The sequence below is a fragment of the Mchenga conophoros genome, linkage group LG6, assembly GCF_057382185.1.
Source record: "Mchenga conophoros isolate Kocher_MC1m ecotype Shallow Benthic linkage group LG6, M_conophoros_male_GT1.1, whole genome shotgun sequence".
NCBI lineage: Eukaryota > Metazoa > Chordata > Actinopteri > Cichliformes > Cichlidae > Mchenga > Mchenga conophoros.
Genome location: NC_140531.1, coordinates 33,756,856 through 33,782,959, shown reverse-complemented (window position 1 = coordinate 33,782,959; position 26,104 = coordinate 33,756,856). Strand labels below are relative to the sequence as shown.

General features: G+C 40.3%; 1 protein-coding gene across 2 annotated transcripts in view; it reads right to left on the bottom strand.

Annotated features, from left to right (window-relative positions):
• The window catches only part of pkd1a (polycystic kidney disease 1a), an 81,223-nt gene that overhangs the window by 12,980 nt on the left and 42,139 nt on the right, over positions 1-26,104 (bottom strand). For both annotated transcript variants that reach the window (XM_085277593.1, XM_085277594.1), the window contains exons 22-49: positions 25,604-26,022; positions 24,272-24,422; positions 20,344-20,496; positions 16,362-16,502; positions 13,845-14,166; positions 13,533-13,749; positions 13,097-13,256; positions 12,836-12,988; positions 12,567-12,711; positions 11,745-12,065; positions 11,520-11,608; positions 10,836-11,148; positions 9,830-10,010; positions 9,438-9,702; positions 9,156-9,351; positions 8,763-8,933; positions 8,528-8,671; positions 8,205-8,415; positions 7,981-8,107; positions 7,762-7,872; positions 7,594-7,643; positions 7,021-7,235; positions 4,891-4,969; positions 4,684-4,799; positions 3,570-3,772; positions 790-984; positions 537-676; positions 53-183 (exon numbers count right to left, since the gene is read on the bottom strand). In XM_085277593.1, coding sequence (XP_085133719.1) covers positions 53-183; positions 537-676; positions 790-984; positions 3,570-3,772; positions 4,684-4,799; positions 4,891-4,969; positions 7,021-7,235; positions 7,594-7,643; positions 7,762-7,872; positions 7,981-8,107; positions 8,205-8,415; positions 8,528-8,671; positions 8,763-8,933; positions 9,156-9,351; positions 9,438-9,702; positions 9,830-10,010; positions 10,836-11,148; positions 11,520-11,608; positions 11,745-12,065; positions 12,567-12,711; positions 12,836-12,988; positions 13,097-13,256; positions 13,533-13,749; positions 13,845-14,166; positions 16,362-16,502; positions 20,344-20,496; positions 24,272-24,422; positions 25,604-26,022 — 5,119 coding nt within the window. The remainder of the gene's footprint in view (positions 1-52; positions 184-536; positions 677-789; positions 985-3,569; positions 3,773-4,683; positions 4,800-4,890; positions 4,970-7,020; positions 7,236-7,593; positions 7,644-7,761; positions 7,873-7,980; positions 8,108-8,204; positions 8,416-8,527; positions 8,672-8,762; positions 8,934-9,155; positions 9,352-9,437; positions 9,703-9,829; positions 10,011-10,835; positions 11,149-11,519; positions 11,609-11,744; positions 12,066-12,566; positions 12,712-12,835; positions 12,989-13,096; positions 13,257-13,532; positions 13,750-13,844; positions 14,167-16,361; positions 16,503-20,343; positions 20,497-24,271; positions 24,423-25,603; positions 26,023-26,104) is intronic.

The following is a 26,104-nucleotide window of genomic DNA, read 5'->3' as shown; positions in this document are numbered from 1 at the left end:
CTCCAAACAAGTTCACATCTCAGTAAAGATAGTGGCCACAAAGAAATCTCACCCTGTGCGTCACGGATTTGTCTGAGCCTCAATGTGCCGAGTAACACGCTTCCTGTGTCTCTCAAGAGGGCAGACTCATCCAGGAGCCGTGGCAACATGGAGTCATGCAGCCACGCTAGAACATCTTCTCGGCTAAAAAAACCCCAAAAACACAAGGAAGGTTATTTGTCCCACGCGGACAAACAGGCTGAAGAGGAACATACAGGATGGTCGTGCCCACTCAGTAAGACTTAACACTATAATAGAAGACACTCTAGAGCTGAGCACAGGTAGTTTGTGATAGAATTTCACATCTGATCTCTTTTATTTTAAAGAAAATGACAAAATCAGGTGAAATCCTGAGAGAAAATCTGCTGCCATAAAATCCTTCCTAAGACTTCTCACAGTCTTATGAGCAAGTCAGCCTTTACAAATGAGAGCAGCAACAAGGTTTTGGAAACATTAAACCACGAAAATATTCCAGCTCTATTCATGTACATTCATACCTGCTGATGTTGTGGTACTCGGGTGTGTGTAGGGCTCGCTGCAGCTGAGTGCGCAGCCTGAGGCTGTGAGTGTCTTTGGCTGAGTCGGAATAGTTGAGAAGCACAACGACCAACAGGAAAAACATATAGACCAGAAAATTCTGAAAATAAGAGAAAAGAATTCTGTTATTGATCACCATTTAAAGATTTAAATATTGAAAGGAGACTCCAGCATCATCTCTCTCTAACCCACTATATTCTCTTCTTCACTGACCTTCAGCATCGTGTGCAGCATGTGGACCTTGCGGGCCTGGTGTCGGGCCTGAGACAGAGCAAAGCCCTGTGGAGGTCTCACCCTCGGTACCCGCTGGACCACTCTCTCCACCCTGGGGAACTCCACCAGCACATCCTGGTCCTCAGGACGCAGCCGGCGCACACACAGTGCGTAGTAAACTGCTTCACACAGCACCTGTGGGGCACATGGCAGATAACTTGTTATGCTAGGCAACCAATTTCAAAGTCCAGAATTTTGATGTTGCATTTACTCAACCCAAAGTCAAATGTGTGGTCCAAATCGATCCACTCTAAGGAACATTGGACAACCTACTATTAACACAACAACAGCCAGATGGCAATTTAGTGAAAATGGGTGTCTGAGACATTGAAAATATAGAAAAATCTTGTGGGAACAATCAACTTGTCCTTTCTGAACTCCTCTCAAACATTTTAAGGGTCCAAAGTGGTGCAATAATACATTCTCTAACCCTGCTTTAAGTGTGTTTTTGACACTTAATGGTACTGTAACAACATAACATTATCAGGTTGTGAAGATGGTGTGGTGAATGTATGCCTTTTTAGATTCACAGCAGATATATGAAACAGCCTCAAGCAGCCAAACTGGCTCTAAAAGCGAATCAATCCCCATAGACGCCCACGTTAAAACCCCCAACATTACTGAAGCAAGAAAAAATGTTTAAAACATCTTTAAATACTCTAAAGTTAAGGACATGCGTGCTTTGACTAACACGTCCAAATAAAGTACTTCTGGATCAAGAAAAAAAACCAAGACAGCAGTGAGCAAAACACTAAAAATGAGATTTCACAAAGGACTCTTCAAAATAATGGCTGATGTCATGGTGACCACATCTGTCTTTTATACAGTGTATGAGCTGCTGTCTTCATTTGGGGGCACTGTATCTTGTCACTTCACTTTAATTCAATTGATATAGGCCCAAATGACAACAAGAGTTTTATATTGTAAGTTAAAGAATACAATAATACAGAGAAAACCCCAACAATCAAACAACTCCAGTGACTTGGCATGTACAGTGGGGCAAAAAAGTATTTAGTCAGCCACCGATTGTGCAAGTTCCCCCACCTAAAATGATGACAGAGGTCAGTAATTTGCACCAGAGGTACACTTCAACTGTGAGAGACAGAATGTGAAAAAAAAAATCCATGAATCCACATGGTAGGATTTGTAAAGAATTTATTCGTAAATCAGGGTGGAAAATAAGTATTTGGTCAATAACAAAAATACAACTCAATACTTTGTAACATAACCTTTGTTGGCAATAACAGAGGTCAAACGTTTACTATAGGTCTTTACCAGGTTTGCACACACAGTAGCTGGTATTTTGGCCCATTCCTCCATGCAGATCTTCTCGAGAGCAGTGATGTTTTGGGGCTGTCGCCGAGCAACACGGACTTTCAACTCCCGCCACAGATTTTCTATGGGGTTGAGGTCTGGAGACTGGCTAGGCCACTCCAGGACTTTCAAATGCTTCTTACGGAGCCACTCCTTTGTTGCCCGGGCGGTGTGTTTTGGATCATTGTCATGTTGGAAGACCCAGCCTCGTTTCATCTTCAAAGTTCTCACTGATGGAAGGAGGTTTTGGCTCAAAATCTCACGATACATGGCCCCATTCATTCTGTCCTTAACACGGATCAGTCGTCCTGTCCCCTTGGCAGACAAACAGCCCCATAGCATGATGTTTCCACCCCCATGCTTCACAGTAGGTATGGTGTTCTTGGGATGCAACTCAGTATTCTTCTTCCTCCAAACACGACGAGTTGAGTTTATACCAAAAAGTTCTACTTTGGTTTCATCTGACCACATGACATTCTCCCAATCCTCTGCTGCATCATCCATGTGCTCTCTGGCAAACTTCAGACGGGCCTGGACATGCACTGGCTTCAGCAGCAGAACACGTCTGGCACTGCGGGATTTGATTCCCTGCCGTTGTAGTGTGTTACTGATGGTGACCTTTGTTACTTTGGTCCCAGCTCTCTGCAGGTCATTCACCAGGTCCCCCCGTGTGGTTCTGGGATCTTTGCTCACCGTTCTCATGATCATTTTGACCCCACGGGATGAGATCTTGCGTGGAGCCCCAGATCGAGGGAGATTATCAGTGGTCTTGTATGTCTTCCATTTTCTGATGATTGCTCCCACAGTTGATTTTTTCACACCAAGCTGCTTGCCTATTGTAGATTCACTCTTCCCAGTCTGGTGCAGGTCTACAATACTTTTCCTGGTGTCCTTCCAAAGCTCTTTGGTCTTGGCCATGGCGGAGTTTGGAGTCTGACTGTTTGAGGCTGTGGACAGGTGTCTTTTATACAGATGATGGGTTCAAACAGGTGCCATTCATACAGGTAACGAGTGGGGGACAGAAAAGCTTCTTACAGAAGACGTTACAGGTCTGTGAGAGCCAGAGATTTTCCTTGTTTGAGGTGACCAAATACTTATTTTCCACCCTGATTTACGAATAAATTCTTTACAAATCCTACCATGTGGATTCATGGATTTTTTTTTCACATTCTGTCTCTCACAGTTAAAGTGTACCTCTGGTGCAAATTACTGACCTCTGTCATCATTTTAAGTGGGGGAACTTGCACAATCGGTGGCTGACTAAATACTTTTTTGCCCCACTGTAGTTGGGAAAAAATGGGAAGAAAGAAACTCTTAACAGGAAGAAACCTCTGGAAAAACCAGGGAGAGGCTGAGACAGGACAAAAGACACACTATGAAATCTTTGCAAAACCACGTGTCTTTACCTTAATTGGCTCCAACAGTAGAAATGAGCAGAAGAAACTAGCAAAGCAGGAGATTAACCACATCATGGCAACATTCTGACTGAACCCATAGCCAGCCCAAACTGAAACACCATTGGCCAGAGCGATTCCTGCCCAGCTGCCCCACATGGCAGCACGTCCACACCAAGGTGGAAACCGTCTTGGACGACACACATCTGTTACAACTGTGAAAAGAAGAATACGGTGCCAAAGACAAAACAAATACAAATCATCAGGCACTGAAAACTTTAGGAAGTATTTAAGCGTAAAACTACTTAACTGAAAAAAACGAGCATTTTAATGATCCTTTTAGACTCGTTGAAGGTTATTTTGCACTTTGCAAAAGAAAGCAGAGTTCTTGGAGACTTTGAGTCTTCAAGGACTTCAAAGTCTTTTCGATTAGTAACGTAATTAGTAAATATATCAAGTTTCCAGAGAAAGAATAAATGACATTGTAAGTTTGATGCATTTTCAATTCACCTTTTCTATCGCAACCAAGGACATATGTCACTTATTAAACATTGAGACTGCAAAACGAAAGCACAATGCACACACACGCTGGTTTCACATCAAAGCACAACTATAAAGGCTCAGTCACACATCTGGCAGTACAAGACTGATTACTCTGTGAAAGTAACAGCCTTTTTTCTTTTTAAGAGTAATCACCAAACTTTGCTTTACCTAATGAGAGTTATAAGCCTTCTAAAACCCTTGGATAGGTGATTTATGTGTCCTCTCTTACTAATCTAAACAAAGAGACAGCAGGAAACTTTAAAAATAGAACATCTATGGGGGCAAATAACATCTGGATGGTCTTTTAAAGGGACAGTTCAAATCAAAATGTAAAAATCAAATCTGCATATTTTTTCCCTGGGCTGTAGTACTATTTATTATAAAAGTCTGCCTTCTCTTAATTTCTATTTTACAAGTCAGTATTTTACAAATAAAATATTTAATTTTGAGAATAATTTTCTGAATAAACTATGAATCTTTAAAATTTGGTGAGACTGTTTAGTGCATTCCTAATTGTAATTCTTCAAAGTTTAATCAGTAAATTTGAATTTTACTAGATAATTCAAACTGCCTGCACACACACCTGTGTTTGAGGTGAAGGCTGTCTTTGGTGGGTCCCGCCTCACAGATTCCAGAAGAAGAGGGTCATTCAGCTTTGTCAGGAGAATCACTTCAGTCTTATCTTCAAAAATGCTCGACCTGCGACACAAACAGTGGCAACACAAAATCAAGCGAATCTACACAGGTCTCAAACGATTCTGGGGAATTCCTTGTCCAGAATATAACTTACAGGTCAGCCATCTCGCTTTCATCTGCCTGAGGAAAGAAGTTCTGTCCGTCTGCCAGTATGTGCTTGATCAGATCTTCATCTATAAGAAGACAGTGTGAAACTGGATCATCATACACATTCATTAAATTCAGTCACTAAACGAACTCGCTGCCATGTCTTTCTGGGGTTTCTGAAATGTAACGTGTTAACTTTTCTCAGTTATTAACATGGTCATAACCGATCCAACTACTCAGCTATGACAGAAAACCGCTACTGAAGATGCGCTCTATGATTACAGACACAATTTGTGTAATTCTGCCTCTCTGCACTACCTCCGAGGATTTTAAACCAAACAATCAATCTGTGATTGAAGTGACTTTAATCTTTAATTCAAGGGGCTTTAAAGAAGATTTGCATGAACTATTCAGGAATTACAGCAATTTTTACAAGAGTCAAAAAAGAGTCAAAAAGAAGCAGTTTCATGGCCTGTTTTCTTGTTATTTCATGACAAATCAAGCAGAATATCTTGAAGCTGATTCAAAGCATTGAATTGGTATTTTGTAGTTTTTCAGTGTAATGTTGAAATGTAATGTTTCTACTTCCTTTAGGGTCTGTATGATCCTCCTTTGTTGCACCAAACCTCTTCATATGCTTCTCCTGAGGCCTCTTTTCCCCTTGTTTGGCAGCTCCATATTCATACATCATACACACACATTTTTCTAGTATATCCACTGTCCCTCCTCTGTACATGTCCAAATCTTAGCCTTGCTTCTCTAATTTTGTCTAGGTGGCTGCAGTAAAACCCTGGCAGAGCATCACAGTGGAGGAAGTACAGTCCCTCGCTATAACGCGGTTCACTTTTCGTGGCCTCGCTGTTTCGCAGATTTTTTATTTGTGGAATTTTGCATGTTTTTGGGTTGTTGGTTTTTTTAACAGCGCATTGTGTTCTGCATCCTGTTTGGCTGTGGACCATTGTCAATTAATCTCCTCCGTGCCGTGTCACCTGTACAGTACAGAATGTGTTCAGCTTGTCAAATTTACATAAATCTTCGATCCCTAGCAGTGTGACTCTGAAGTGCTGAAACTGAAACTGTGCTCTGAAGTGAGAAACAAAACAGTCAGATAAGTCAAACTTTACTGAACTCATTCTTCTTGCTTCCTCTACTTCTGTACCACTGAATCATTAATGTTGCATTCTCTGGCAGCTGCTCTATTAACATGTTCTGGACCTGAAAACAGGGTTTGATCTTTGTTTTCATCCTATAATACTGGACTTATTTTTCTATGAAGGTTTGAGCTTCTTGTTTAAAGAAGAGAGAAAAGTGTGAAAATGTTCATGCCTGTCTGAGAAAACTGTCTAAAGTGTGTAGTGACTAGTGAGGGATTTTACAGCCTTAAAACTTCTATAATAATTGTAAAAAATAAAGTTGGCTACTTTAATTTCACCTATCACAGGTTATTTTTAGAGCGTAACTCCCGCGATAAATGAGGGACCACTGTACCGCATTTGGTGATGTCCACTGATTCTTGATGTCAACTAAAGTGCTTTTATTCAACAATCAAAAACACTCCTTGTGTTTTAAAATTATGTTCTAATTTCTTAAATAAAAACTATTGCATTACTTTTCCTAAATCCCTTGAATTCAAACTGAAAGTCCGCAGTTCAATCTCATCTTCATTTTTTGGGCATAAAATCCACTGTGGTGTGATGCAAAGACAAACCACCAAAATAACTTACTGTCCAAAAACAGTTAGACTATATGAAAATAAATGAATGATTATTTATTGTGCATTTTGTGTGTAGTTTATTTTCCTAAAAAGAAATGAAAAACAAAAAAGATGAATCTGACATTACTACTATAGTTTTTAATGCAATATTTGCTTTTATAGCCTTATTGTTTGTCTTTCTTTAGATTTTCTGCAGATATTGCTGTACATTTAATTCCACAACATTCATCAAGTGAAAATCTGCTTTCATCACATTTAGCTCAGGCCATTATGAGACACTGCATACAACTTCTAACGATCTGTTGTCCATTTATGGCCTTTTTAAGAAAACTAAATTCAGTGTTTCTGAAGTGTTTTCGCAAATATCCCACTTTTGCTCAGAAAACGTTTGATTTAATACTGCAGCCTGTTTGCTTCAGTTACCTGAAGAGGTGAAATATTTGTTGCGTTGCTCGGCGCCTTCTTCATCATCAGGGTTAAAGGCCATGTCCACACCGAGGTGCCTGCTGCCCTGACCCCTCTTCAGCCTGGGCATTCCTGCCCCGTGCCCAGCGCCTCCAACCACCGAAGTGTCACTCAGCAGCTCTGGCCAGTCCCTGTCCTCTGTCTCCTCCTCTACCATGTCCCAGCTCTCCTCACTAAAATGCACAATGAGTAATGTTTGTGACTCAGACCAACTTTAGCAAATAATTCATTTGCTCTGAAGGTCATTCCAACAAAACAAGTTTGTCAGAGAAGAATAACGTTGTTGTCATTATTCTGATAAAATTGTTGCTTTCGAATTTAGAGTTGTTTGGTGAAGAAAATGTTTCGCTCACTTCAAATTCAAAAGATAGTTATTTTTTTAAAAAAACGTATATTTTTTTAAACTTTCACATCTCTTGCAGATCACATAAGATGAGCCATTTCCACTTTATTCGTTGATTCTCACAGCTTGCTATTCCACTACATCTGTTTTCCAACAAACAGGTCGTTACCTGAAATAAATATGCTTACCTTTTAGTTGATGGAGTGGGCAAGTCCACGTTGGTCTCCTCTGAGTTGGTCTGAGGAAACAGAGATGATGGATGGAGAGAGAGACAAACATTAATGACCTGAAAAGGTGAAAGTAGAATCTTTCCCAAATGTGACTTTTAAACCCCGTGTTTTCGTGACAGACTTTACCTCGCCATTAAAAAAGAGGAAGGAACTTCCAGCCATGGAGTTGTCCAGGAAGTCATCGATCTCCACTGACTCCTGGTCCACTTGTTGTGGCACCTGCTCCACGGTCACACACTATTGTTTACAGATACACAATGACAGAGGAAATATTCTGCTTTATCCAGGGCCTTTGAAAGACAAGAAAGCTTGATCATATATCACATTTGGTAAGGTTTGGGTTACCTTGCTGCGGCTCATTCTGAACAGCGTGAAAACAAGCAAGTAGAGAGGGTAGACGATCAGACAGGTGACCACGCCTGCTGCCACTGTCTCGCCGTTTAATGATGAAGACCTTGACACAGCCCTCGGGCTGAAGGACATGATTGCATTCATTAGAAGTTGCATGGTGGGAATTTACAAAGAGAGACAGACAAGACAAAAAAAACCCGTCACACCCATTCACGCACCCGTATCGCTTGTCCACCACAATGCTGTACCACAGAGTGTTGGCCAACAGGAAGAGCTGGAGTAACAAAGCACAGCACGTGGCTCTCTGCAGGCGGGTGAACGGGCTCCGGGTGGGCCTCTCCCACAGCGAAACCCACAGGTGACTCTCACACAGTGCCCTCTGCAGCTCATACCGCAGGAGGCGAGGCAGCTGAAGAAGCACAGCCTCCTCTGGGAGCAAAAAATAGAAAGCGAACAAGCTTGCATTATGCATCAAGCAGTTGTTTTGCTACACTCAATCTTTAATTATTTAATTACACGCCACCTAATCGCAGTTCCTTACCTGAAGCCTCCACCTCCATCTCCACCTGTCCATGAGTTCTCTCGTTGTCCACTGACAGCCAGTCTTCCACCAGGAAATAGTGGCTGCTTCCTGTCTGCAAGTCTTTTACCAAGACATACTGTAGCCTCCATGCTGGAGACAGACCTGAAGAAGGGGCAGCAAATAATGGTTAAATGATGGATAAACATTAATATACAGACTCTGCTTGGGCTCCTTCTGTTGTGTGTCTCTTTACCTTTATTGTCATGCCAAATACGTATTTTCCAGACATTGCCCAAGCTGGTGTCTGTCGCAATATGAAAGATGTCGAGTGCATTGCGGGCAAAAGCCCCTCTGCTGTCGAGATGGCGATGTCCGCTACGGCTTTCACGCCCATATAAACTGATTCCCACGTGAGCCGTGGTGCCTGGATGGAAGAGAGAGGCAGTTTGCATGAATTCTCTTCATTTCTTGATGTAGGAATTGATTTTATTGAGTTTAAAATTTGAAGTTGAACTGTTATGATTTGCCTTATTTTCTGTCATACACACACTGTTACAGTGACACATGACGCTCATATTGAACATATTGGCAAAGTTTCAAAAATGACGTCAAAACGACATCTACCTGTTACGTCGTTTTATCTCACCTGCCCCTTGGTTCCAGCCAGTTTTCACCTGGACCTCATACTTAAAGAGTCCATCTCGGCCACAGAGTGGAACCACACCAGCACGCCGTAGATCCAGCTGGTCCAACTTGTGTAAGATAGCCGCTGCTACAATATAGCATATTAAGCCCAATAGACACACCAACAGCACGACCAGGCTTGGTGCCCCTGAACGCTCCTGAAGGAGGGGGGAAATGGTTTAAGTGGTTTTGTTTATTTAGTGCACATCCACAAATTGTGACTGGTATTTAGTGAGATACTGACTGGCAGTTTAAAACTGATGGCATTGGTTGGCACAAACAGGCCTGCGGCGAAGGATGTGAGGTGCTTGGTACGGCAAACCGCCCTGCTGGCGTTGGTCTCTGCTAATGGCACCATGCCATCTGTCCGCCACTGCTTTTCACTCTCACTGAAGTACTGACACAGAGAAGCAAACACCCCGACCTCCAGACGAACATCCACGGGCAGAGACTCAGAGCTGCAGGGCGTACTCACGTTGATGAAGTAGTCCAGAGTGGTGTCGTAGGTCCTATTTAGCAACAGTGACATTTTTGGAGATAAACAGGAGACAAGGACAGGAGATGTCAGCCATAGCAAAGTTACTGCATATTTAATGCGCACTGTATTATAACGCTGCAAATGAACAGAGTTCTTACTCTGGTGACAGGAAGAAGGTGTAGTCCCTGTGGTCAAGATCTTGCCCGCTGGTCATATTGAGAGTGATACGTTTTGTGTCTGTGCAGTTGAACTCATTGGGTTGTTCGTGGGAATGGAGGTAGGCGGTGATGAATGGCTCCTCTTTGTCATTCTTTTCTCTTTCATACTTTTCTTTTAAATCTAGAAAAGAAATGAAAATAATGACAGTAACACCAACACAAAAATACACAGTCAGTAAAGAAACAAACAAAGACACAATTTACATTTAGAAGTACAAACTTAGTCACCAAATGACAAGACCAGACAGCTTTACAATATACAAAATGAACTCAAGTTCACTCGCCCTGTTATTTCATCTATACTATATAAAGTACATAATTTTATTGTCTGGCCATTGACATAGCTGTATGTTCGCAAACCCATTCAGAATCCATACCGAGGCATTCATATGCTGCAGTTAAGTACTGCACAGAGTCACAATTATATATTTCTGGCAATATAATAACATATGTATCTTTTAATTTGAACTATAATAGATGCTAAAAACAACACGAAATCCTTTTTTTCATTCATTCCTAAAGAAAAAAAATGCTAAATTCCAGTTACTTGGACAATAAATATACATTTAAAACACCTCCAAATGATTATTAGCTTAATCATCAAGCAGCTCAGACTGAGCAGTGTGGAGACAAAGTCAGAGAGGCAAGGCTGACACGGTCTGAAGATGCACAAAGGAGGACAGTCAATGTATTGGACAAATCAGGAGGAAAAGAGGAAGACCACAGAAAAGATTCATGGTTATAGTGAAGGAGGACATGCAGAGGATTGATGTGACAGAGGAGGATGCTAGGGACAGGGTGAGGTGGAGGCAGATGATCTGCTGTGGCATCAAATAAGGGGACAAACCAAAAGAACGAAACCAAGAGATCAAGCATATTTTTGTATTAAAGAAATTAATTTGCTCAGTTCTACCTACTAATGTTTGTGATAAATGTGAGTGCTCACCTTGGATGGTGAAGTTGAGCTGCACAAACAGCCCTGCCTGTCTGTTGCTGTTTCCTGCGCTGACCCTAACGATGACAGAGTCACAGTGGCTGATGTTAACGGCCCCCGCTGTGGGTACTCCTCCAGTACCAGAACCTTCAGAACCCAGCTCTCCAATGCTACTATTGTTAATGGCAACTGTGATGGCCAGACTATCATCAAGACCAGAGATTGGGATCTGGGTTCCATTTTCAGTGCGAAACTCCATGGATGCCACCTCGGTAGAGATGGTGTAGTTGGCAACATAGTTGAAGGGGAACGGGTTGGACTCCACCTGGATGGAAAAAGTTAATAAAGTCAGTAAAAGTGAACGTGAGGATCTTTTATCTGAAAACAGAATTTGAAAAAGACCAAAGAGAAGGACACAGTTCAGGCAAACTCTTTCAGTGAATGTGCTGATGACAGACTTCGGCACAAACAGCTTTCACGCTGCCAAGTTCTTTGACAGCCATCTAAGGAGAAGGTTCAAAAGAAGAATTTTGTACTTGACTCAGACGTTTCTGCTCTTTTAAGTGTTTTCTGATGTTCAAAGAATGATGTCAGTGTATGTACAAGTAATCCCTGTAGGGCCAAAAGCTCGGACCTCAGAAAGCTGCTTGAGTTTTATTCTACTCGAGAGTCTGGTTGACAATAACATGAACAAACCTGAAAAAGTAGCTGCATGATGCTTTTTCCAGCAGCAGCTCTGCCCAGACTTTTATTGAAAGCTCGGGGGATGGAGAACAGCTGGCACTCTGGTAAAATGAAGAGAGAGGAAATTAAACACTGTCATCATGCACATGATTCTTCACAGTTACAGTTTATAATGTCCAACTTTCTGCAGTTTATAGTGAAAAATTCCAACCTGAGACACTAAATGCACAAACAAACCTGGACTGTTGTTGCCATGGTAGCAGAGGAGACTCTGGGGGTCTGCCAGTTTTCCCGTAGCAGCTATCTCAGCTCCCCTCAGAACGAGAGGCTCCTCGTTGAGTACGCGGCCGTGCATGAGGATCAACATGAGCACCGAGGACAGACTGTAAGCCTTTGCTGCCACACGCAGAGGGTGTGGCTCCAGTGTGTCTAACACAGCGTTTCCATACTCTTCACCAGAGGAAGAAGGGGTTGAGATGGACGGGGGTGAGGGGGAATCCAAATAAGCATGGAGGTACGAGTAGGAAGCTGACTGACTGACTTGATGGATCAGATCACCTTGTAAAAAAAGGAGAAAATATGACATACGATAAATTAAAAAAAATAAATAAAAAGACCAAACTTAACTAGTTTGTTCTTGAACTGTTGGTGCGCACAGTATTGGTGACTGCTCATTTATTTAAGGAAAAATAAAATCATAAATAGATTTTTGAGAGCAGATTCATTCAGTTATGTAATCTACTCAACAACACCACTTACTAGAATTTGGAAGCGTTGTGTTAGTGAGCATTACACGGCTCTAGTTTAGCTGAATTTACACAAATTCACTGCTTTTAGACCAATAAATAAACCAATTTTTAGTTCCTTTATAGATCACCTATTTTATTTAGTCATAAGTAAGAGCAGTTAGAAAGCTATATCCTCAACTTAACAAAAAATACACAAAGATATCTGACTGGGTAGAAGTTCCTAATTAGTGTTGCAGTTAGAGCCTCATGTAGAAATGAGCAACACTGTCCTAATAATGCATTTACAGTGACACAGCAGTTTCGTTCTTACCCATGATGTTCAGGATGTTGTCAGCTATTTCAGTCGGAGTGACGACGCCCTGCTTGGTGTCTGTCTGCAGAATGTCCAGCATGGACTCCAGCTTGTTCAGAGTGCTGTTCTGACACTCCTCACAGATGAACTCTCGACTTACCGCCTGGAAAAAAGATGCATGCACATTCACTCGTAACTGATTTGTTTGTATTCTTGGCTCTTCTCTTCTGTTAATAGCCTTAATAAGTTCCTTTAAAAATGACCCCGTTTTCTCTCATCCTGCTCACCGTGCACTGTGCAAGAGCAGCGGAGGTCTGCTGGATATCGCTCACAGTTGTCAGATCCAGAGCAGTCAGAGCTCTTGTGATGTTGCTGCGGACTCTGACTCTATGATTGCGCTCATCTTGGGATACGCGTGACGACCGACTGGTCTGCTCATACTGGAAGAAAGTAAATGCCGATATAATTACTCCTCATGTGTTATCAGCTGTTGTGTGACTTGACAAATGATTGCATTAATCGCTGTTTTATGGCTAGGCCTCTCTTACCTCATTTAGGACTGTAATAAGAACCAATGATAACTCTCTGACCCTCTGGGAATCTCCCTGCTCCAGCAGCTTTTTGAGTTTGCTGTCTGTCAGATCAGAAAGCCAGTGGGGAAGACTGCTGTATCCAGAAGGTGGATCTGGCAGTACAACCTCAATGGTCCTGGACACAAACAGGAAAAAAAACAACTGAATATAGAATTTGAAACTTCACTATATGCACGTGGAACAGCAGTCACTGGTGAACAAGAAGAGCAACAATAACAGCCATGTTGCTTCTAGATGCCATGAAACTCAACAACTGAGCAAATACCTTGGGGATTGTAGTGATTCCTTGAAACATTTCAGTAATATAACACCATGGTAGCTAAAAGTGACTCAAAAAGATTCAGACTGAAATCTCCTCATAAGTGAACTAAACCGAGTAAAGTAGAGTTACTTGTTAAGAGGCATGATGGCAGCTCCCTGGTGGTCCTCCACTGTGATGTACACGTATACATGATGTTGGGCTATGCTGAAACCTGGAGGCAGGAAGGCCGAGTGCTCTGGACTGCTTCCTTTGTACACGCAAAAGTCCTCACAGTATTCTTCTTTGCAGCGTGTCACTAGCAGACTGTACAGCAATGTAGTTTCAGAGTCACCCAGATCACTGTAACCTAAAGGGTTAAAATCAATGCAGGGTCAAAAGACAACAATCCCTATAAAGGATATGATAATTAAAAAGATTTAAGTCACATTTCCTTCTTCCTACCAGAGCAGTTGAAGTGTACGCGGTCCAGCAGTGTGCGTATCCTCCTGCCTTCACCATCAAGATCCGCGTAGGCCACTCCTGCCTCCCCTCCAGCTCTCAGGTGACATTCCCCACCAGCCGGGGCCTTGTTGTGATGCAGTGTGATAGAAGCAGCGCCCTCGCCATTTAAGCTGCTGTCAGTCACATGCAGGGTGAAGACATAGGAATCATTATGCCGCAGGACCCCCTGCCGTAGCACCAGATTCATACCGTCGCTTCCTGTCGTGGTGGAGGAGGAGTCTAGGACCAGAGTCTCATTCTTTAGCGTCATGGCACTCCAGCGCTAAGACAGAGAAGGAAAACAGCCTATAACTCTCTGCTCTTGATATTAGTGACATCAGTGATATCAGTGACACCAGTGTGCTTTTTCCTGCTTGAGTTGCAGTTGAAAAGATGAGTTGGGAATAAAAGGCACGCCATTATAAAACAGTTTGACAGTTGGCCGGATAATCAGATGAAAATTTTCAAGCGGCAGGTCATTTCAAAACACAACTTTTCAAACAGCTCAACCACCACACAAACAAACTGTTTCGTATGGCGTTATTTTTGTGCCACTATTCTTAGTGCACTTAAAAAAAAATTTGCAGGTGCAAGTGTTGCATTTTGAGGAGAAATTTATTTTGAAATGCAAATGCAAAAACTGAGCAACAGGGGCTGCTATCGTGTGTGTGTATGGATAATAGCAAACACCGAAATAAATTTTTTGCACGCAGCAATGAATTTTGTTCACTCAAATTTAGCTTTTCTTCGCTCAAAATAAATTTCTCCTCAAAATGCAACACTTGCACCTGCAATTTTTTTTTTTTACGTGCGCTCAATTTCTTCTTTTCGCTCAGAATAGTGGCACAAAAATAACGCCATAGTTTCGGTGTAGTTCTTCTCAAAACTGAGGAGCTAAATGTAAATCTGCGAGAGGAAAAAAAAATGTAACAGAGATGGAGAAATATGTAAGAAAGACTGGACAGGAGACTGAGATAAGAGATCATTTTCAAAAGGTAGGAACTGCTCAGCGAGTGGAAATTTTATAGACAAGAATGTCCTCATTTGTTTTAGATATTGTATCCAGACATAATGCTTTGATAAATTATGTTTTTGTGAAAATATCGCATGAACATTTTCACACTTTTCTCTCTTGTTTAAAGACTCAACGTTCAAACCTTTGTAGAAAAATAATTACAGAATGAAACCAAAGGCACTCGTAGGTGCAGTTGACGGTGCAAAACGTTTCACTGACATTTTTGCGATTGTTGGAGAAAACTTACAAACATACAGTACAGCACTGCAGAGTCACACTGCTAGCGATAGAAGATTTAGATAATTTGATAAGCTGAACGCATTCTATACTGTACAGGAGACACAGCACAAGACTGACTGACAATGGTCTACAGCCAATCAGAACGCAGAAAACAATGCAGTGTAAAGAACAACAACCCCAAAACAAAAAAAACACGCAAAATTGCACAAAAAAATCCAGGAAACAGCAAGACCGCAAAAGGTGAACCGCGTTATAGCGAGGGACCACTGTACTCGGATAAAAGTTTACAGCGACACGCTTTGTTGGACTGGTTACATCTAGAGTAGTGTTACTAGACATGAGGGAGGCATTCTGATGTAACTCTCACCAATAAGTGTATTCCTTAAAATGTCAAACTATGCCCTTTAAAGATGGATAGCTTTTAAATCATCATGATAATAAAATAGGTATTCTTAAAGTGCTCAAAAGAGGCGTAATTTTAGCTTTTTCCTTATTAATAATTTAGTTCCTCTTGAGAAACTTTTTTCCTACAATTTATGTGTACAATATTTCTAAAGCGTCCACATGCATGACAAACCTGACATTTTTCTTAGGAGACAGACAAGTTAAGTTACTTATAACTTAGAATTGCATTAAGTACTGTATAAATGATTAAATGTTAAAACTGATGATGTGTAAGTGAGACAAAACTTGCTAAAGTTTTTTCTTTTCAAGCTGATGGATCTTTCCCTTTACTAAAGACATATTAGTATGTAATGACTACACATATTGAGTCAGATATGTGTAGAGAGTCCAAAATTCAAATATACTCCAGTCAGTATGGAAAGTATAGTGTAATCCTAACAAAGTGACATTGGTTATACTGCAGCTGAGCAATGTCAGCTGGTAGGTGCAGTTCAAACTCCAGAAACTCAATGATTGTTTTGTCTTTCAAATTGTTTCCTTATGTAAGTTCAACACAACATATTCTCTCTGGCTCAGCTTAAGGGATGACCTCATTCTCACGCCCACACACTACTGCCTGCATCACGAATCCCAGGGAAAGTCTGAATTAAGGAGAGAGGTGGGGCAGCAGAAGAAGAAAGAGAAGAAAGGGACGTGGAAACGTTGACTTCACTGTTGCTTCTGTGGTGCCGTGACCTCATTTTGCTGAGACATAGAAAGACATTTTTAGCCAGATTCTGCCCTTAAAGCTTGATGTCAGTGTTTCTGTGAGCTTTTACCACACGAAGAACGCCCTTGCAGTTGGTGCAGGTTCCTCGGAGGTAGACATACGAGTTCTGGCTGACCTCGTAAATCGACTGGGCCTTACAGGACACACACTCAAGATACACAATGGGAATGTGGCCGCTTTGGACGAGCACCTGTTACAAAAACAGACATGCAGGGATGCAGTCACCAAGATCTGAAAAGAGAACGTTTAACCACCTGAAAAGAAAACGTTATATATGTGCACATTTGGCTTAAATCTGATGTATGTATATGAATATGCACAATCTTTAAGGAAAAAAAAAAAAACTGTTTCCCCCAATTGTTATTGAACTATTATTTAAAGAAAAGTTCGTGTTTAATCCTTTTTTATTTACTTGCATTTCTAAACAGTGATCAGCACACAGAACAAGAAGTCTTGGACCACAAATCTGCAGTCTGCACTGGAACCCTCAAAATATTTGCCATGGTTCATTATTACAATAGGAAACACTTGTGTCATGCCATGTTATGGCTGGATCACAACAGCTTTTTTGTTCACATTTCTTTTCTTCTTGCTCTGCCTTACACTTTAAGCTCCCTTTCCCCTCTCTTTAAACCACTTTTCTTCTGATTGGCTGCCCCAAAGTTAGAAAAGCAGAGGGCTGTACGACAAAGTGAGATGAATTTCTTACAGAGAAATGTTGAGCTTAAATGTCCTAAAAGTAGCCCTATTTTTACCTCGCTAAATCACTGTGGTAACTGGAAACAGTTATGTTCAAAGTTTAAAATCGGCTAGTAGCTAGAGCTGGGCGATAGAACGATAACGATATGTATCGCGATATAACTTTTACTCGATAGAGAAATTAAGCTATCGCGATAGACCTCGCCGCTCTTGTCCTCTTAAAAAATAAAAAAAAAAAGGTCAGCCAATCCAAATTAAGTAGCGCAGAGCCGAACCAATCACAGCCGCAGCGTCACGTCGCGTGACTTGTTACGTACAGCACAAGTGCCAAGCCGCACGTGTGTTTGTTTGGGAAGCAGCCAGCGGGTAATGGAGCCAGCGCGTAATGGAGGAAATGAGTGTGCCGACTAGAAAAATCAACCGAGCGTGACCGAAGAGAAAACAGATGATGGTTCCAACGCCGGAGAGATTGTCGAACGGAAGAGCCATAGAAGTTCCGTAGTGTGAAGGTATTTCGGCTATTTCAAGTCTGACAAAAAACAGTAGCGTGCACTGTAAATTGTGCCGAAAGCAAGTCTGGAAATACAATAAACTGGTGCATGCGTCACACTGTGCGCCACGTTATTGTTTCGGTGAAATGAATTTCTACAATACTGTTACTGTTAATTGTACTCTCTGCAGTGTTTAAATGCTTACATATACACACAGTTACTGTCCGTCCACACACACGACTCTGTTCTGCTTCTATGCCCCAGCTTTGTTTACTTTTTCCCACCGAGGCTTCTAGACTTCTGATTGGCCAACATTTCTGCACGGTTAGGAATCTAGCGCCACCTGCTGCTTTGGCATGTTCATAGCAGCGTTTTCCTTCATTTCTGCCTTTATGTGTGGACGGGATTATTTTTTTAAAACGAAAACGGAAAATCTCAGTTTTCAAAAATACCCGTGTACGTGTGGACGTAGCCTCAGTCTCTGACTGGAAGCGCTAATTCGTCATTCGGCTTTTGTCAGACTAAAGTAACTGTTAAAACTGTTTGAAAAGCTAAGCTATACAACAAGGAGAGATTGAGAATTTCCTTTTAGTTCTCAGTTTATTGGATATTGACAAAAGTTAGTCAGTTTTGTCTGTTCTTCTGTAAAACAAACTAAGATTTATTTTTAGAATTAATATTTTGTTTCTAAGTGGAATTGACAATTTAGTAGTTGTTTCGTTTGTTCTATTTTGAAACTTAAACGCTTTAGCGGCTGCCTTTTGTGTAGTTTGCAATATTTGCCTTTATCTATCTGAAAAAGTCTCATGTTCCTTAAGTACATCTACCCTGTCGAACTTATTATGGGAAATAAATATTTAAATAAAAACAAGCTGCTGATTATTTCACATTTTACTTGTGAGCAACGGCACATTTAAATCTTACAAATATAGTTATTTGGCTTATATCGTGATAGATATCGTTATCGCCTGAAATGAAAAAAACATATCGTGATATGAAAAAATCTCATATCGCCCAGCTCTACTAGTAGCGTTTTGTTGTTTCTTTTATTATATCCACCAAGAAGATTGTTTTTGAGGTGTGTTTGCAGCTGTGTCATTCTTACCGTCTGTAAACACAATAGCTCAAACAATTTTAAGAAAGTACTATATAAAGATTTAAAATATCATGTCCCATCTGACCTCTCATTCAAGGTAAACAGACTGATCTCAAGGTGAAAGTGATAATAATACTATGCAGAACTATTTACTATTAAAACTATATTTCACACTTCCATTGTTTGTATTAATAACATAGAGGCATATGGGGAGTGATATATAGGAATTCTTAATACCATATTACGTTGGACCTCGCACCTCAAACTTATATAAAATGTCTTTTATCTTTAAAATTGTACTTAAAATGCTACCGCCTTTGTTTGTATTGGCAACATTTAGGAAATAATGCAGGTATATGTGGATTCTAAACATCACATTATAGTTTGCATCCAGCCTTTGAAGTGCCTTTCTTTCAAGTTGACCCCAAAATGTTTTGTATCTTCAAAGAAACTATTTATATCCACATTAATAAAAACTAAAATCCCATATTCAAAATTATGTCAAGTATATTAAAATGGGTTTCAGCATTGTAAATAACAAAAGCCTGCCGCTTGCACTTGTTTTAACTGCACTACAAACATCTTAAAGTATGTTTAAAAAGAACAAAGTAAAGAAAATGAACATAATATAATGAATATATAAAATAAAATACACTTCAAAGTAAATATTGGCCAGACACTGAGCTGTCTTGACGAAGGTTTGCACTCTCTGATTGCTTCTTGTTTACAACATGTTTTAAATGCAACGTAGAGTCTCTGCTGGGCGGGTGCATATTATATGTGCAACTTGTTAAACTGTACCTTACTAACATCACAAATCATGCCAACTTGTAAAGATACAGCTGTGGAAACTGTGTATGTCACTGAAACATTCATGTATCCATTTGATAATGCAGAACGTGTGTAAATGTTAAAGTTTAAATGTATCCAGTAAAAATCTCAGAGCTCCCATCTGCTGTCATCAATTTAAATAAGCTGTTAAAATAAAGAGCCAAGATCTTATTCAGCATTAAAACAATTAACTTTAATTAAAATGTTTAGTTTACCGTTCTATACACTAAATCTCTAAAAGATTAATGATTTTCTGAGCATTAATCTCTTGTTTTATTTTCAACACTGTTGTATTTTATTGCTAAATCTTTATGTCATTTATAGATTTTTATCACTACTTTATCATTATCTGATAATGTCTCTGAGCAGGCAGCACTCATAGGGATCATTTTGTGTGACCCGTGAAACCCCACATTTATATGAGTGTGCACAGAATTGGAAGCAGAAATCCTGGATTAACACAGCTGTTGATAACTGCTGTTTTGATACTCATCATCTTTAACTAGGGTTTTGGATATTGTTGAGCCAGCTCATGCAGAGAATATTCAGAATAACATTCTGAATATTCAGAAGTATTCAGTTTTAAGCTGTCTGAATGCTGAACATTTGGGCTTATAGAGACTAATTGCAAACTTTGGTCATGTTTAATATGTGAATCAACCATTTCAACAGTACATATGGCAAAAAATTAAATTATTTTTCTAATATAACTAATTAATATCTTTCACCAGTGATCAATTAACCAAAAGTTGTGAAACATTTTTTAGAAGAAGCATTATTAATAAGTATTAATAGAAAGAAACTGGGAAAGCTGAAAATATAAAGATCGAGAAAAATCTGTGTATAACTTAATGACAATTGACTTTTCTGATGCTATTAATGTGTATTTAATATGTATATAAAAGGAGACTTACAGTCTGTGTGGTGGACTCTGGTGCCAGGCCGTCTTTGCTTATGGTCAGTTTGAAAGTGTATTCAACCTCAGCCTCCAGCTCTGAGCCAGAGATCCCCAGCACAGGGCCGCTGGAGCCCAGGCCGAAGTTCAGGGTGGAGCAGTGCTCTGGACCCTGAAAAGAAGAAATTTGCAGCAATTTTTTATTTATGTTGTCTGTCTGTCAAGTTGTACAAAATCCTGTTCCACACAGTCTCAAATTCATTCCAACAAACACACTTGCATTTGTAAACTATGGCCCAAAATAATTGGGGAGAGATTAAGGGAAAGCCGACCTACAAAAATAAGTTTCCAGTACTTGTTTCAAATAAATCGCCGACCCGACAGCATCAGGAAGGCTGTTCCAAAGTTTGGGTGCTACAGCAACAAAAGTCTGATCACTTTTGGGGTTGTAGCAGAACATGGTGCATGCAACTATTAAGAGATCTCGACCAGATGATCTGAAAATCTGAGGTCTCAGTAGCTCCAATAAATAAGCAGGGGCCTGTCCATGTTGTCAGTTGTTAATAATGGGATGTTAAAGTGGATTCTTAAGCTCATTAGAAGCCAGTGACGGGAAGAGAGAATACGTGTGATATGAGAGTGCTGCCTTGTTTTTTAGCAGCCTTGTTGCTGTGTTGTTCACCAATTGGTGACGAGAGCTCTGATAGATACTTGTGAAAAGCAAGTTACAATAATAATGGCTGGAATAAGGGTAAGAAACACACCAACGTGGTCAATTATTAATTGGTGGCTTGGATTTTTCAGTAGTACTAAAAGAGGCTGTATCAGAGGTTTGTGCTGCCCGTGGGTTCCCATCAGCACAGGCACGGACAGAGACCGGGTAGAGCAGCAAACAGACTTTTATTGGTGAGTGTTCACACATACTGCATAAACTAAAACCCTGTGTGCTCCACTGGAGCTTGCCTGGCATGGCGAGGCACACTCAACTCTAAGCAAAGCTAAAGGAATATCTTCTCCTAAGTTTGGACAAAAGCCCACCATCATCTATGAGTCTCAGCATGTGTGTCATCTGGTTTCAGCATGCTACTGCATAAAAGGAGAGGTTGATTAGCCAGCTTGCAACAGGTGAGTCAGTCACCTGGCACTGCTCCCATACCATTCTGCCCAACCTGTTCTCCTGCAGCTGAGCTAAAAACCACAGACCATTACCACAAGGATAAAGTCAATCAAATACTCAGTAAATACACTTCCTGTTAACATTAAAATGAGTTTTTTTTTAAAGTCCAACCTAATCTTGCACTTTCATGTATTTGATATGTATAAAACATATTTGATAAGAGTTTAAATATATTTGATTATTTTATCTACAGACAAACATGGGGAAAAAGTAAAGAGGTACCCGCAAACGACAAAGTTACATTTAATTTTTAAATGCATCCAGTTAAACGTTTCAGAGCTCTGATGTGCACCCACACTTTAGAAACACATGTAAATAGCAGCACTGTGAGCACAGTCAGCACGGAAATAACTGACGTGAATTGAAATGTTTATTTTAAAACTCTGAGTGACAGGTTCCGAGATTACTGATTTTCTGCACCATTAATATTTTTTCTTATTTGCAACAGTGTTGGATTTTACTTTATGGTTAATTTTTATATTCTTTACACCTTCTCGCCATTTTATCGTCATCATTATCTGATAACGTCTCTGACTGGAGCAGGCAGCACTCATAAAGATCATTTTGTGTGCCCGAACAGTCGCCTGACCTGAAAAACATCCGTTTTTATGTGAGCGTGCACAGAGCCTGAAGCAGAATGGCCTGTGTTGAACTTCATTTGTTGTATACCACTCATCGCTTGCCAATCTAAAGACAAAGTGTGGATAACAACGGTACAAATGTATTTCTATAGAAGAGCAGTTCAAGTTTAGTGTTTAGTAGACCCACACAAGTTCTCCTCCATGGCTGAAAACACAACATCTTTTTAATGACTGTAATACTGTGTGTGCCGAGTTTATTTCCCATCCTGTAAGCAGCACAAACTCCTAATTTTCACAACTGTAGTTGTATGGTAAATTTTGTAACACAACTTAAATAGTCACCAAGTGAACAGCCAAGTAAAAATGGTCACAGACGTTATATTTGATTTTGTGCGCTGTATTTAAGAAACAAAGCAAAGATCCGCTGCCATGTAAAATGTAGCTTATAAGATGATTTGTCAGTTATTTCATCTTTTATTAACCACCTCTGTCATCATGTTCAATTGTGTTTGTATTCAAGGTCAGGAATGTTGTGTTGAACACTTCAAGACCTGGGATCTTGTTAATTCCTCATTCAGTCTTTGAACTGAGTGTCTTTTTTTAATCAACAGTACTGCACAACTGTGTGTGAGTGTGTGTATGTGTTTATGTGGACTGTGTAATTGTCAGGGTGGGGAGCAAAGCACCAGCTGTGGAATGCATAGTTTATCTCTAAACACTTACATAACCCTTTAAATGCCTATGTGCTCAGATGGACACCCGTACATCTCTGCACAACTATCTTTGCGATCACCTCGTTGGCCCTGTACTTCTCTAACATTTGTCATATTGACATACTGGCCTGGCCCAAATATCCTCACCTTCAATTGTCTCATTCAAAAGTTCTTCACTAAAACTGGTCCTCATGAAAATGGAAATACAACTATGCACACAAACTCTTCTGGACACTCCCATCCCACTGGGTCTTATATTGCGGGTTTTTTTGCTGCTCCGGCAGAATGTGTTCCCGCCCAGCCAAGAAAGCACTAAGTGTGAAAAACACTAAATGGACACACACATCAGCATACACTCAACTCAATTTAACACAACGCACACAAACTATCCTAAGAAAATTTCTCTTTTTCACACCAATCCTGAAGGTATTTGCAGTGTTTGGGACTGTTATGTAATCCCTGTTTTATGAATTCACTCTTAAAAACTGCAATAAAAATTTCTGAGAGCAAAGTTTGTGTAATACTCTTTAGGGCTGTTCGATATAACGATATATATCGGATGATGATATAAAAACATCTATGGTTTCATTTTACGCTATCGTTTGTTCCGTGGTGTCGCAAAATAAACTGTTTACGGCAATATTTTTTCATTATTTTGATGGTCACTGTAGTGGCCATATTAATTTCTTAAAGTTCTCTCTTTCTCTTATATTTTATATAACCACACTACAGACAGACAAGCGTTTGTTTTTATGCGTTGTCGTTAGCAACAACGACGGTAAAACCACCGCGTGTCCGCTTGTTCCACATAAACTTTTAACAATAGAGCTCAAGATCCTGTTGAGACTTTTCAAAATAAACTGAATCACGTGAAAGATGCAGAATATTTACGGATGAGAAGCAAAAAAAGAGCCGCCAGGTGCTAAAAAATAAACCTTAGACTGAAACGTTAGAACAGGCTTTTCCCCGCAGCACGCTGTGTAATAAATACTCACAAAGAAAACGGCGGCCGTTACAACTTATGTCTAAAAATGTATCGTTTCATGCATCGGTTAAAACACTCGACTCCAGCTACATGACGCGCAGCTGGAAACACTTCACGCTAGTCGAGCTGCCCGAGATTCACAGAATTTACAGAAAATGTTACATTTTTGTGATTTATATCGTTATCGGACGATAGATGTCTTAATATCGGGATATGAGATTTTGATCATATCGCACAGCCCTAATACTCTTACTTATTAGACTAAAAAAAAAAAAAAAAAAAAAAAAAAGGCAAAACAAAGAAACCTAAGAGACATGACGGGACACTGTTGTCTGACCAGCAGGGCAAGGACAGTTGCGTTTTAGACACAAATGTAATGCATGACACTAATACCTTATCTGCTACAATAAGGTTGCTCCACGACATGTCAATTGTTATCAACAGAATGACCAACAACAGGCCAAAGCAACCTAGTTACTCCCTGTCCTTACCTTTGAGGTGTTTTGACATTCCCAGTGGTAGTGGAGTAGTGATTGTCTGCTTTGGTCCATGTTAGGGTCATACGACTTTTCTGCACTGAGCTGCAGGTCTTGTGTTCTTGACCACACCCTGTAGGTGCCTCCTTCTATAATCGGCACCAGCCTAAAAAGAAAAAGGGTTCAAATTAAGCAAGAAATTCCTTGCAATCTCTTATGCAGAACTGAACTGATTCTGCATTTCATTGACACAGTAAAGTTAGAGCTATGTTTCTACAATTAATGCATATAAAAATACTTAAGTAGAGAAATGTGGAATAAGAAACTAATAAGAAAACCTCAACAGTACGTTGTGCGGAACTACATGTAAAGCAAGTACTGTACTTTTTTCTACTGTAAGTTTTTCTTTCGCAGTTTAGGTTTACATTTTTGCACTGTTAGCTTACTTCTTCTTAGTCACACGTTTTCCTGCTGTTCTCATTTCTTTGTCACTTCCTGTGATGTTTAAGTCACATCTTAAAACTACAGTATCAGTACTCTTGTGAAATAGTCAATGTCCTCTGCTCTCCAAGCCTCTAGTCCCTGTTCTTTAAAGTCCTTTTTTATTATTATATCACTTTACCATCCATCTCTCACCTTTCTGTTCTTAACCTCCTCTGGGATGTGCAAATTATTTCATTTAAATATCAGCTTAGTCTGTTCTACCATCAACAGCATCTAAACTCCTTTATACCAGCCACTATCCCCAACCTATCTCCAACACAGTGAATAGATCCCCATATTTGATTTAGAAGACAGAAGAACGAAAGAAGAAAATGGGAAATTTAAGAGGGTAAAAAAAAAAAAACCCTCCAAAACCATTTTTATTTTATGTTCAGGGACCATATCGCTGCACTTTTCAAGGATAAATTGGAAAGAAATTCATATATTTGAACATGTAGGATCAATAACGCATAAGAAACAACGTGAGCAGAACACCAACAGCACCTCTCTCCAATCATGCTGTGAAGGGAGGAAACAGACTCGTTTTCAGTGAATGTCACAAAGACATTCAAGGAAATATTAATGGAGTCATTTCCTTAAATTTGGTTATTAAATTTGATTTGAGATAGACTGCTGTATTTATTTATTCTTGGACTCTACCAGAGTAGCTTTGCACGATTCACAGTTCAAAACAACAGATTTGCACAGCAGGTACATGGGGCAACTGTGCTAACAGACAGAATCTATTATAATAATATGTTTGGAAAACATGTCACATGCTGAAATCAGGGTAAATAATGAAAAAAGGATCGACATCACAGAAAAAACTTATATGAATGCTTGGTTACTATTTTTTCTACTGACCTAGTGGAGACGATGCTTAAATGCAGACAGGCAGCCTTCCTCAGAGGCACACCTTCATACGACAGAGAAAACACTAATGTGTAGTTCCCTGCTGCCAAAGCCATCTTAGGCAACGACAGCTGCAGCCGCCGCATGTCCACCTCCACCGGCAGACGAATCGTAGCTCCGGGGGTCACTGATTGGTCCTTCATGATTTCACTATCGCAAGAGGATCCTGAGAAAATCTGCCAGAGGTACTGAGCTCCGTAGCGTATGCAGCCTTTCAGATCCACATTGGCCTCTACCAAAGCGGGTTGGAAGCGCCAGATGGACAAGCGTGGAGCTTGAACCACATGGACTTCTGGTTCCTCACACTCTAACACACTGATGTTTACTTCCACCTGCGCCAACACCCAGCTCACCATGTTACTGCAGTTTACCTACCAAGGAACAGAAACAAGCTCATAAAATCACAGTACTTAGGTTTATTTCTTTAAAAAAAAAAATGCTGTATCTTCTAAC